Source organism: Chiloscyllium plagiosum, unplaced genomic scaffold (genome assembly GCF_037043375.1).
Source record: "Chiloscyllium plagiosum isolate Xiang-an unplaced genomic scaffold, Cpla_swu_hap1 HiC_scaffold_2, whole genome shotgun sequence".
NCBI lineage: Eukaryota > Metazoa > Chordata > Chondrichthyes > Orectolobiformes > Hemiscylliidae > Chiloscyllium > Chiloscyllium plagiosum.
In genome coordinates, this window is record NW_028270140.1 from 33500157 (window position 1) to 33513959 (window position 13803).

A 13803-nucleotide genomic window follows, 5' to 3' on the forward strand; every position below is an offset into this window, starting at 1 on the left:
CTGTTTTTGGTCTGCAGACATATCATCATGGTGGTAAAAACAATGACTGCAGATGCTGGAAACCTTCTTCTGGATCAGTGGTGCTGGAAGAGCACAGCAATTCAGGCAGCATCCGAGGACAGGCAAAATCGACATTTCGGGCAAAAGCCCTTCATCAGGAATAAAGGCAGAGAGCCTGAAGCGTGGAGAGATAAGCTAGAGGAGGGTGGGGGTGGGGAGAGAGTGGCATAGAGTACAATAGGTCAGTGGGGAAGGAAATGAAGGTGATAGGTCAGGGAGGAGAGGGTGGAGTGGATAGGTGGAAAAGGAGCTGGGCAGGTCGGACAAGTCCGGACAGGTCAGGGGATCGAGTTGCTGGAGGTTAGAAGCTAGGATGAGGTGGGGGAAGGGGAAATGAGGAAACTGTTGAAATCCACATTGATGCCCTGGGGTTGAAGTGTTCCGAGGCGGAAGATGAGGCGTTCTTCCTCCAGGCGTCTGGTGGTGAGGGAGCGGCGGTGGAGGAGGCCCAGCACCTCCATATCCTCGGCAGAGTGGGAGGGGGAGTTGAAATGTTGAGCCACTGGGCGATTTGGTTGATTGGTGCGGGTGTCTCGGAGATGTTCCCTAAAGCGCTCTGCTAGGAGGCGCCCAGTCTCCCCAATGTAGAGGAGACCGCATCGGGAGCAACGGATACAATAGATGATATTAGTGGATGTGCAGGTAAAACTTTGATGGATGTGGAAAGCTCCTTTGGGGCCTTGGATAGAGGTGAGGGAGGAGGTGTGGGTGCAGGTTTTACAGTTCCTGCGGTGGCAGGGGAAAGTGCCAGGATGGGAGGGTGGGTCGTAGGGGGGCGTGGACCTGACCAGGTAGTCACGGAGGGAACGGTCTTTGCGGAAGGCGGAGAGGGGTGGGGAGGGAAATATATCCCTGGTGGTGGGGTCTGTTTGGAGGTGGCGGAAATGTCGGCGGATGATTTGGTTTATGCGAAGGTTGGTAGGGTGGAAGGTGAGCACCAGGGGCGTTCTGTCCTTGTTGCGGTTGGAGGGGGTTGGGTCTGAGGGCGGAGGTGCGGGATGTGGATGAGATGCGTTGGAGGGCATCTTTAACCACGTGGGAAGGGAAATTGCGGTCTCTAAAGAAGGAGGCCATCTGGTGTGTTCTATGGTGGAACCGCTCCTCCTGGGAGCAGATACGGCGGAGACGGAGGAATTGGGAATACGGGATGGCATTTTTGCAAGAGGTAGGGTGGGAAGAGGTGTAATCCAGGTAGCTGTGGGAGTCGGTGGGTTTGTAGAAAATGTCAGTGTCAAGTTGGTCGTCACTGATGGAGATGGAGAGGTCCAGGAAGGGGAGGGAGGTGTCAGAGATGGTCCAGGTAAATTTAAGGTCAGGGTGGAATGTGTTGGTGAAGTTGATGAATTGCTCAACCTCCTCGTGGGAGCACGAGGTGGCGCCAATGCAGTCATCAATGTAGCGGAGGAAGAGGTGGGGAGTGGTGCCGGTGTAATTACGGAAGATCAACTGCTCTACGTAGCCAACAAAGAGACAGGCATAGCTGGGGCCCATACGTGTGCCCATGGCTACCCCTTTGGTCTGGAGGAAGTTGGAGGATTCAAAGGAGAAATTGTTAAGGGTGAGGACCAGTTCGGCCAAACGAATGAGAGTGTCGGTGGAGGGGTACTGTTGGGAACGTCTGGAGAGGAAAAAACGGAGGGCTTGGAGGCCCTGGTCATGGCGGATGGAGGTGTAGAGGGATTGGATATCCATGGTGAAGATGAGGCGTTGGGGGCCGGGGAAACGGAAGTCTTGGAGGAGGTGGAGGGCGTGGGTGGTGTCTCGAACGTATGTGGGGAGTTCCTGGACTAGGGGGGATAGGACAGTGTCGAGGTAGGTAGAGATGAGTTCAGTGGGGCAGGAGCATGCTGAGACAATGGGTTGGCCAGGGTGGTCAGGCTTGTGGATCTTGGGAAGGAGGTAGAACCGGGCAGTGCGGGGTTCCCAGACTATGAGGTTGGAAGCTGTGGGTGGGAGATCTCCTGAGGTGATGAGGTTCTGTATGGTCTGGGAGATGATGGTTTGGTGATGGGGGGTGGGGTCATGGTCAAGGGGGCGGTAGGAAGAGGTGTCCTCGAGTTGGCGTTTGGCTTCAGCGATGTAGAGGTCAGTGCGCCAGACTACCACTGCGCCCCCTTTGTCCGCTGGCTTGATGGTGAGGTCAGGATTGGAGCAGAGGGATTGGAGGGCTGCGCGTTGTGAGGGTGAGAGGTTGGAGTGGGGGAGGGGGGTCGACAGGTTGAGGCGGTTAATGTCCCGGCGGCAGTTGGAAATGAAGAGGTCGAGGGCAGGTAATAGGCCAGCGCGGGGTGTCCAGGTGGATGCAGTGTGTTGGAGGTGGGCGAAGGGGTCCTCGGAAGGTGGGCGAGAGTCCTGATTGTGAAAGTAAGCTCGGAGGCGGAGGCGACGGAAGAATTGTTCGATGTCACGGCGTGTATTAAATTCATTGATGCGTGGACGGAGGGGGACAAAGGTGAGTCCTTTGCTGAGGACTGATCGTTCGTCCTCAGTGAGGGGGAGGAAGACATATCATCATGTTGATTACTGCCGTAGTGTTCCATCACACCATCCATGTCTGGATTATTTACCATGTACCTCCTTTAACTGGCTTCAGTCCCTTCACAATATTGCTCCATCGGATGTGATTTCATAAGATCTAGGCTCACTGAAGACTTGAGGTACCTTTGCACGTAACCAAGTTCCCTTTGTGGAATGTATGACTCTGAACTTTTGTCCTACATGTGGATGAAGTAGCTCTGCACCTGCCTGCTAGTTATGCACCATTTTAATTGTTATGAAGTGTTTCCTGCATCTCAGGGCATTTGAAAAGGTTGTAATTTGGCACCAACATTCTCACTTACCCTCTGACATGATCTCTGCTGGTGATGGTCACCCCATTTCCAGAGCAGTAGTACTGTTATGTAACATGGCAACACCCAAGCTTGTTCTGTTGTCTTACACTTCAGTATAAATTATGTAAAGTTGCAAACCATTTTCTAGGTGAGACCATTTAATCTGGGATAAAGTGGTGAGGATGTCATATGGTTCATGCCCCATTTAGCATGCCAGTCCCTAAATGGTCATATACCTTGGCCCATTGTCAGTAGCCTTCTTAATGTTGCATATGAAGATTTGCTCTAAGCTCACCACTGCTTACCGTGTTATGTGATGGACGTTCACTGCAGATACATCAGTAAATGGGTTAACAGGTACATTTGTTGCCACCATTCACCTGTTAGATTAGGATCTAAAATGCATAACTTATCTACTGTATAGAAGAAAGCCACCAGATATTTTAATGCAATTATGTTGTCTTTGACATTATAGCAAGTTACATTGAAATACTGGACATTGTTACTCAGACTATGAGGGGGATCTTGATGGTAAATCCTCCGAGATCCAGAGCTGTTCTCTCATCCAAGTCTGTATGACACGCCATACTGAGTAGTGCTCATTTCAATGTTTGGCTTTAATTTTTTCAGAGGCCAACCCCTTATATAACAAAGCTGAAAATGTGTTGCTGGAGAAGCGCAGCATGTCAGGCAGCATCCAGGGAACAGGAGAATCGACGTTTCGGGCATAAGCCCTTCTTCAGGCTTATGCCCGAAACGTCGATTCTCCTGTTCCCTGGATGCTGCCTGACCTGCTGCGCTTCTCCAACAACACATTTTCAGCTCTGATCTCCAGCATCTGCAGACCTCACTGTCTCCTTATATAACAAAACCAATGATAGGAAAAGCTTGGTAAAACAACCTTTTTGCAGAGGTTGTACTATCTTTTAAAGTTCACAACATGTACTTCAGAGACTGAAGAATTTCATTGCAGCATCAAGAATCAAATAAGCTTGTTTTTTTTATATAACCAGAGTCACATAAGTGAGTCCCGTGCCGAAGTGGAGCTTGTGAAGAGTTTGTTTCCAGAATGCAAGAATTATACTGATGTTTATGACAGACACAGCCTCTTGAATGATAAGGTAAGTGCGCGATGCCACATTCTTCTTCTTCAAACAATCACTTGGAGCAGTTCTTAAAACATCTGTTATCCTTCATGTGCTTGCACTCTAAACTCGTATGTCTGACGACAGGCCCAATAATTCAGCTAGAGGACAGACGTGGGGGTTCCAGCTATTTCTGCTGTTTAGATGTCAGCCTGAGCTCAGCAAATAGCCCTTGTGTCTCCAACTCAAAGCTGTGGATTCAAATCCTCCTCCAAACACCTAAGTACCAAAAATCTAGCTTGATGCTCACAGCGCAATGCTGAAGAAGTGCTACACTGTCACAGTTTTTGAATCAGAGTCCTGTCTGTCCTTCTAGTTGGGTTGAATAGAGGCCCGAGGCAGGAATCAAACCTGGGCCCCTGATGCTGTGAGGCAACAGAGCTAACCACTGAGCCACCGTGCCACCCCTTTTGACCATTATCACTATTATATTTATGAGGTCTGGCTGTGCACAAATTGTCTGCTGCATTAGCTATGTCATAATGGTGATGGAAGTCCAGAAACATTTAAGTGGCTGCAACATGTCCTGCAGTTGTGAGAGGTGAGATAGCAAACCAAATCTCAATTTTGTTTTCTTTTATTGGAGCACCAGTTCTGGGTGGTGAATGGGGGAAGTTCGATGAGGGATGCATTACCTGCTACGCCCTCCCTCCATCTGCCACCCTGTGAGTTATTTTGAAAAGCAGAGAAAGTGATGGTACCAAGGCCTAGTCAGAACCTACCCTCAAGTTTTGCACAATTCATAAGAACATAGGAGCAGGGAACAAACATAGGCCCTTTACCCCTACCTACTACTCCTACCCCCTCATCCCTGTTTCCCCTTCCATCATCCCCCGACTCCCTTCACCCAGATTCTGTCTTATTATATTATATTCACCAGAATATGATGTTAAAACAAGAAAGAGAAATGTGTGTCAATTTGTTTGCAGTAAACCAATGCCTGTGAAGGAGATGGTGCTATAATGACCTGTGCAGGATTTCACACTGCTCACACTATTCATAAACAATGGAACAAACTATTTCAAGCAATGCATGCTGATTTCCTGTCGCATTGCACTTTTTCAAGTTGTCTTTTATGTTTTGGCTGCTCCTATTCATGTCTAGTCTTCTGCTTGTCTTGGTTTTACATATTTATTATTAGGGACAAGTCTGTTTCTGATTAGATAGACATGACCTTCTAAAAAAGGACTGTCCTGGACTGATTCTGTATTGTCCAGGGGAAGGGTGAGGCCAGGGACATGCTGTGGTGGTGGGGGGTGGGGGGTAGGGAGGTGTTTGGAATTGGAGATAAATTACCCAGAGTTTTCATTCCCAATTGACTTGACTTTATTAATCAGTTTCTTGACCAAGAACTTTGATTGGGTGCTGAGCATATGTATTATGGCACATAATGCAATATGGTTGTGGAGTTGAGACCAGATGGATTACATGGTCTTTTCCTGATATCATCCTGTCATAGAATTATACAATGATTCATCACAGAAGGAGGCCATTCAATCCAGTATGTCTGTACTGGTCCATTGAAGGGGCCGTTCAACGAAGCCTATAATCGCTCTCCTATAATCCAGCAAATTTCCATTTTGGCTTTATGTAAAGAGATGGTTTCCATACTTTTAGCCTATCTCTCTCTCTCTCTCTCTTTCTTTTTATCTTTTTCTCTCTCTCTACTCCTTTCACTGTTTGTCCTTTTCTCTCTTCTGGTTTTGGAAGTTGATTAGCTCAGTTAGATGACTAGAGTGTGGTCCAGGATAAAGTCAACAGTGTAGGTTCAAACCCTGTTTTATCTGTATTTCTTGAAGGTCCTGCCTCCTCCCCATACTTGACACTTAGTACCCCTCCAGCTATATTTGATCTATTGTCTCTCTCTAATGGAGGAAGATACTCATGATCCTTTGTGGTGTGGCTAACTACATCCCCTCTATTCTCTCACCATGTATGTATTCTTATTCTTGTCTCTCCAGTTGCTTCATCGATCTCTCTGTTCTCTTATATACCTTCACCTGGATATCTCCCAGGCTGCTGATTGTAGTTAAATGAGCTTTTGGTCATTAACTGGCTGTCACAAATGATGTTTTCACACAGACAATCATGGCACATGGAGTATACCTCTCCAACGATGAGCTGAATGTCTTCCAAAAAAAGGGAGCAGCCATTTCACACTGTCCTAATTCAAACATCTCGTAAGTATACAACCACAGAAATCTGGGCCAGATATATTCCTGTTGTAAATCTTAGCATTGTGGTCCCTTAAGCACAAAATTCAGGACAAACCTTCTAGTGCGGACTAAAGGGAGTGCTGCAACGTCTGAGGTGCCACATTGCTGGTGGGACATTAAACCAAATCACTTCAGACCCTTCAGATGGCCAGCATTCTGAAGAAAGCTAGGGGAGTTCCCAGTGTGTCCTGGCCAACCTGAACAAACAGAATCTCTGGTCATCATCACATTGCTGTCTTTGAAAGCTTGTTGTGCGCAAACTGGCTGCTGAGTTTGCTACATTACAGCAGTGATTACAGCTGTTCAAGAAGGACTTGCTTGGCTGTGAAGCAGTTCAGGTTATCCTGTGGTAATGAATGGTGCACAATAAATGCAAAATTTTGCTTCTCGTGGAAGAACATTGGAATTGGCAAGGCTGAATCCCAGCTTTCTCTGGCTGTGTCCTATGACCCCCCTGTCTCATGGAAACATGGAGATTTGGTAGAGAGGGTCCTCTCAGACCAGAACTTCACAATGGTTGCTTTGTGCGGGACCGTAGAAGCTTGATCCCACCTCTCCCATTTCCTGATGATTAGAAATTCCAACTAGGGATGCAGGTCTAGAATTTCAAAGATTTTAAATTTTGGCAATTTTTTGGCTGCCTTTTTACACAGAATTCCATCAGAGTTTTCAACAGAAACAGGTAATTTGTCCAAGACATTAATTAATGCTCCACACTAACCTTCTCTGGCACTCCCTCTCGTCACCTTATCTCACTTACTCAGCACATCTTCCTATTCCTCTCACCTCAGATTTTTGCCTCGGTTCCCCTTAAAGGCATCTCAAGTACTCACCTCAATTACTCCCAATGGAAGTGAGTTCCACATTCTCAAGACTTTCAAAGGAAAGAAGTTTCTTTTGAATTCCCTACTGTTTTTATTGGACAATACCTAGCTTTAAGATAAAGTGCGCTTCAAGAGTTGGATGTACCATTGTGATAAAAGCCAGAAGAACTGTATATCCCAGAAATCAGAAAGAAAAATAGAAGTTGCTGGAAAAGCTCAACAGGTCTGGCAGCATCTGTGGAGAAAAAATCAAAGTTAACACTTCAGGCTGAGGGATGCTTCCTTAGAACTCAGTTGATGTGAAGATTACATTCAAGTCTATGCATTATAAAACCCAGTGTGGAAGCTGAACTTGTTCATCAAGGATATGGAGACATTAGTCCTCTTTCTTTTTACCTTTTAGACTTGGCAGTGGCTTATTTGATGTCCGAAATGCTTTGAATCACCAAGTGAAAATAGGACTAGGAACTGGTATGTAAAAGATCTTGTGCTTTTTAAATATTGTTGCTTCTTAATAAGAATGTATTTGAGATATGAAGACTTGAAATGTTAACTATTTCCCCCTCTCCACAGATGCTGCCAAACTTGCAGCATTTCTGCAGCACTTTCTGTGTTTGTCCCAGATTTCCAGCATCTGCAGTATTTGACATTTATTAGGTTGAGATATTCCACTTTGGCAATTTCCACTTTTGGATTTTTCATGTTGGTTCTGGTCAACCATTGCCTTGGGGCTCCAAGTATCCTACTACACACCGGCCCAGAGTTTCACTGGAACACTCTCATCCCTCCCTTCCATCCCTGTCTTCTTCACTAACTTCTGCAAAGAAAATACAAGGAAACGTCATGAACATCTCCACCATTATGCAGGTCTTTATGGATTGGTAATTAATGAAACCACTTTTTCCTTCCTCCATATTGTATTTTACCACAAATTACTACCAACAAAGTATACAAACATTTAAAAACGTTTCTTAGGATGCCGGAGATTTAACTGCAGATTTTGAAAGTTGATTGCAGACTCAAACTTCTCTATCCCTCTGTCTTCCTTCCTCCCTCCCTCTCTCAGCATCTCTCCCTCTCATTGTCCCCCCACTTCTTCCCTCCTTCCCTCACTCCCTCCCACACTCTCTCTTCCCATTCCTTCTCTCTTCCTCCCCCCTTCACAGTCTCTCTGTTTTCTTCCCCTCTCTCTTGCCCTTCCTCCCTCCAGACCTCCTTACATCCCCATCTCCTTCCATATCTCCCTCTCTCTTTCTCCCTCTCCCTCTTCCTTTCTCATTCTCATTTTTAAAAAAATCTTTTTTTAATTTCAAAAATAAACTTTATTCATGAAATTATTTGGATCTCTATACAATTGGTCATGCCATTCTTGTGCACACCTTACATTGCTTTACATACAGACATCAAAATTTATTTTTCCAGTATACAAGTCTGTACATTTACTATCCAGCCCTTCTGCTGAGGCGTCAGCATAGCCCACATGACTGCGTGGGCCCCCTGTTCTTCTTAGGCAGGCAGATGTTACACGGTGGTCTTTCCCCACCGCGCCTTGGCGGCAGCTGCCCCAAGCTTCAGCGCGTCCCTCAACACGTATACCTGGACCTTGGAATGTGCCAGTCTGCAACATTCAGTCAGGGTCAACTCCTTCAGCTGGTTTCGGACCGCCCAAAGAGCGGTCATTTATGGGATGAGGGCATCACTGGCCAAGCCAGCATTTTTTGCCCATCCCTAATAGCCCAGAGGGTAGTAAAGAGTCAACCACATTACTGTGGGTCTGGAGTACATGTAGGCCAGACCAGGTAAGGATGGCAGATTCCTTCGCTAAAGGACATTAGTGAGCCAGATGGGTTTTTCCCAACAATTAACAATGGATTCACAATCACAATTAGAACCTTACTCCCAGATTTTACTGAGTTCAAATTACACCAACTGCCATGGCAGGATTTGAACCTTGGTTCCCAGAACATTACTGGGTCTCTGGATTAACAGTCCAGCAATAATACCACAAGGCCATTACTGCCCCTTCCAGGCTGTCCCCACTGAGTGCCATCTGCACCAATCATTCAGCTCTTAGTTTCACTCAACCTGGATGCACAGACACAGCAGGAAATCTGATTCCATGCTGTGGACAGGGGGTCACCACTTGCACCAAACCAACTGCCAACCAATGGGCTTTGGGAACTGAGGTAGAGGGAGGGAGGTTTCCGCAACCGGTGCTATCTTTGTCTCACCAGCAGCAGCCAGTTACTGAACTGAAAGTAAATGGTCCTGTGGCTGCAATCACTGACCCTGCATCTCTACTTCCTTTCCCCTTCCCCGGCCAGACACTGTCTCTGCAAGTGTACCCGGACACTGTTGGCCACATGTTTCAGGCCTCTCGGCCAGTCCCCCCAACATCTACCCTCACTCCCTGGGGCTGTCAATCTACTCCCCCATCACCCCTTCCAGAGCTGGTCTTGTCCTAGTGCCACTCCCCTGTCGCCTAGTGTTCATTGACGGTGTTGGTGACTGAGGGTAAGTCAGTTAGGTGAGTGGCTCAGTGAGGTTGAGTGATTAAATGATTGAGGGTGTTGGCTGAGTGAGTGAGCGTGACAGGCTGTGAGAATAAGTGGGTAAGTTTGAACCAGGCACCCAGTCTCAAGTCCACAAGTTACCTGCAAAATCACAACAAAATCAAGTTTACCTGGTACATCATGACTGGGTCAAAGCTGAGATCTGCTGGTATATTGGTGCACAAAGTTACCTATAGTTAGATATGCCAGTTCTTCTGGTATCACAGCAGATAGCAATTACTCTGGTTAGAGGGAAAATCAACCTAGTTGCAGTTTTCTAACAGTTTTAATTGATCTTCCCTGCCTGGAGGCTCCTTAAATAGATCTCAAGTGTCAGACAGCAGGAATCTAGAGATTGTTCTAGTACATACTCTTGCCTCTCTGGGCTGCTGTGAGTGATTCTGATCAAGAAAGGAAATACAATTTTGTCTTGGGACCTTCTATCAGAGCCAATGTTTGTCTCCTCACCCCCATGGATGACTGTATCTGGGTAGGAGAAGGGGGGGGTGACGTTAAGGTAGGATAAAGGAGCATTGGGAGTGCAAGAAGCATAAACAGTCATTAGCCTCAGTGCAGACAGGGTGTTGGAGGTGGATGACTGAGGTTTATCTGCCAGCTATAATCAAAAGCTGAGACAACGAGAAGGTAGCGCTTCGACATAGTAAAACATCCAATGTCGTTAACAGGAGTTCAGGTGGGAGAAAAAGTTTAGCCTCTTCATTCAAATTTATTTAATGGCCTCAGGATGAACTCCCAAACCTCCATCAGGTATTCGGAGGAAAGAAAGAAAGGAGAGATGAGAGAATGACAGGTAGCTGGAACGGGGGAATGAGCGAATGAAGGAAGAGAAGGGTGAGGAGGAAAGAGGGAAGGATGAGCCTATATTTCTATGGCACCTTTCAAGACATTCCAAAGCACACTTTGGAAATGGATCCGAGTGATACATAACTTTGCCCCTCCCATGTTTGAGGAAAGTCCACACATGGTTGAGTATTTGCAATCCGGGTACATGTTGTCTCCCATTGGGAGTATGTATTGGTGATTGGAGAATGACAGTGATGACACTTCCAGGAACATGTCCAACCAGCGTTTGCAACCAGGGAGGGGGTGGTGTCGAAAAGTGAAGTAGGGAGATAGCAGGACAAATCCCATATCCAGTTTGCCTGTCTCACCTACCAAGATCACCCACCATTTGGTGGAAATATAAAAGATATCCTCTCATGTAGTCACTCAGCTATTTTTACAGGTCTATGATAACTATTATTAATATCTGTTTTAGATGTTTCAGGTGGTTACTCTCCGTCTGTACTTAATGCCGTGCGAGCTGCAATTGATGTGACCAAAATTCTGGGCTTTCAATCTTCCAATAATGAAAGGCTTACATACCAGGAAATATTTAGGCTCGCTACTCTTGGTGGCAGTCAAGGTAGGAAACTGTCACTAAACTTCATAAAACTTTATTTTTAATTTAACAAAATACATAATAATTACAGTGGAATTATTCAGTGGCACTAACAGGCTATTCAACCCGATTGGTCTATACTAATACTTGCACTTACTTCGTCCCACCCTACTTGATCACAGCTAATAAGCATATCTTTGGCTTCCCTTTCCTCTTGCATGCTTATCTACTCTTCCCTTCAATGTGCCTGCACTATTCACCTCATCCACTCCTTGTGATAGCAAGTTGAAATTTCTCACCATTTCCTGGGTAAAGAATCTTCTCCTGAATTTGATATGTTGGTATCTACCTTATTTTATACCTTCTGGTCTTGTATACGTCAATAAGTAAGAATGCCCATATGTCTACCGTTAAAACTCCTTACTAGTTTGAAGACCTCTATTGGATCATGCCTGAGCCTTCACTTTGTTTTTATTCTTTGCGTTTCAAGCTAAGAGGCAAGGAATGCTGAAATATTGAGTGCAAAGTTTGACAGCAGGGTTAATCATTGTATGGCTTTCATTGTGTGATAGTATGCTAATTCATTTACCTTTGATCTCCAGAATTGATTGAGTGACCTCCAATAGTGTAGGTTTGCATAATAAATACTAATTGAGCGGAACATTGATGGCATGGTGGCTCAGTGGTTAGCACTGCTGCCTCATAGCGCCAGGGACCCAGGTTTGATTCTACCCTCTAGGTGACTGTCTGTGTAGAGTTTGCACATTCTCCCCGTGTCTGTAGGGGTTTCCTCTGGGTGCTCTGGTTTCCTCCCACAGTCCAAAGATGTGCAGGTTAGGTGGATTGACTGTGGGAAATTGCCCAAAATGACTAGGAATGTGTAGTTTTGGTGGATTAGCCATGGGAAATGCAGTGTTACAGGGAAAGGGTAGAGAGAGTGAGTCTGGGTGAGATGCTCTTCAGTGTGGACTTGTTGGGCCAAATGGCTTGTTTCCACACTGTAGGTATCCTATGATCCATGAGAACAAGCACTGCAAGTAACAACAGGTACACAATAGCCAGGCCTTCTAGACATCCTTTGTGTTCGTGAAAATCATTGCTGCATCCTCACATAATATTGCTGCTCTTTTTCCACAAAACAAGCAAATTCTCGGTGTCCTATCACTCCTTCTCAGGCTGTTTTTTTCCTCTCATCCGATGGATAACACTCTTTCACCACCAAATTCAGGAAACTTTTGTCAGGAGATCCAGGGATGACACAACCTCAGAATGAAGGACAATCAGATGGAACTGAGATACAGAGAAATTTATTTACTCAGGTGGTAGTGAATCTTTGGAGACCTTTACACCAGATGGATGGTTCAGCTCAGTCATTGAGAATGTTCAAGACAGAGATTGATAGACTTTTAAATATTGAGGATGACAAGGTATATCGGAAGCACGTGAAAAAAAGGCATAAATGATCAACCATGACCCAGGTGAATGGCAGAGCAGGCTTAACAGACACAAGACTGACTGCCTTTGACATCAAGGCTGCATTTGACCAATTGTAACATCAAGGAGTCCTAGAAAAACTGGAATCAATGGGTATCAGGGGGCAAACTCTCCTCTGGTTATTATCGTATCTGGCACATAGGAAGATGGTTGTGGTTGTTCGAGGTCAGTCATCTCAGATCCAGGACATCTCTTCAGGAGTTCCTCAGGGTAGTGTCCTAGACCCAACTATCTTCAGCTGCTTCATCAATGACTTTCCCTCCACCATAAGGGCAGATTGCATAATATTCAACACCATTCAGGATTCCTCAGATACTGAAGTAATGCATGCCCAAAAGCAGCAAGGTCTGGACAATATCCAGGCTTGGGCTATAAAGTAGCAAATACTACTCCCACTGCACAAGTGTCAAGCAATGACCATCTCTATTGAGACAATCTAACCATCGCCCCTTTATATTCAATGGCATTACCATCACTGAATCCCCTACTGTCAACCATTAACCAAAAACTGAACTGGACTAGCCATGTAGATACAGTAAGGTTGTAATACATTTAGATTGTACCACAAAAACAAGTCAGAGGCTATGAATACTGCAGTGAGTAACTCACCTCCTGACTCTCCAAAGTCTGTCTACTATCTAAAAGCACAAGTGAAAAGTGTGATGGAATGGTCCCCACATGCCAGGATGGATGCAGCTCCAACAATATTCAAGAAGCTTGACACCATCCAGGATAAAGCAGCCCGCTTGATTGGCACAACATCCACAGTTGCAGTGGTATGTACTATCTATGAGATACACTGCAGATAAATTACCAAAGCTGCTTAGTAGATAGCTCCTTTCAAACCCATGGCCACTACCATCCAGAGGGACAAGGGCAGCACATACTTGAGAATATGATCACCTGCAAGTTCCCCTCCAAGCCTCTCACCATTTTGACTTGGAAATATATTACTGCACCTTCACTGTTGCTGGGTCAAAATTCTGGAATTCCTTCCCTAAGAGCATTGTGGGTCTACCTACAGCACATGGACTGCAGCGATTCATGAAGGCAGCTCAGCAACATCTTCTCAAAGGTAATCAGCAATCGCAGTAAATGTTGGCCCTGTTAGTTGCAGCCACATCTCGTGACTGAATAAAAACCTCAAGGAGCCAAACAGCCTGTTCCTACTTTTGTATTCCATGTTCTGAGCCTCAGAAATGAAAACTTTTTGGGATTGTGGAGCAGCCAATGTACCCCGTATTTTGAACGTTACGTCATCTAATTATTGAATTATAGA

The 13803-nt window shown here is 45.7% G+C and overlaps 1 protein-coding gene across 1 annotated transcript in view; it reads left to right on the forward strand.

Moving 5' to 3' along the window:
• gda (guanine deaminase) overlaps positions 1-13803 on the forward strand; it is a 57241-nt gene that overhangs the window by 35261 nt on the left and 8177 nt on the right. Inside the window, exons 8-11 of the mRNA XM_043716437.2 lie at positions 3905-4012; positions 6119-6216; positions 7480-7547; positions 10908-11054. Of these exons, the coding sequence (XP_043572372.2) occupies positions 3905-4012; positions 6119-6216; positions 7480-7547; positions 10908-11054 (421 nt within the window). The remainder of the gene's footprint in view (positions 1-3904; positions 4013-6118; positions 6217-7479; positions 7548-10907; positions 11055-13803) is intronic.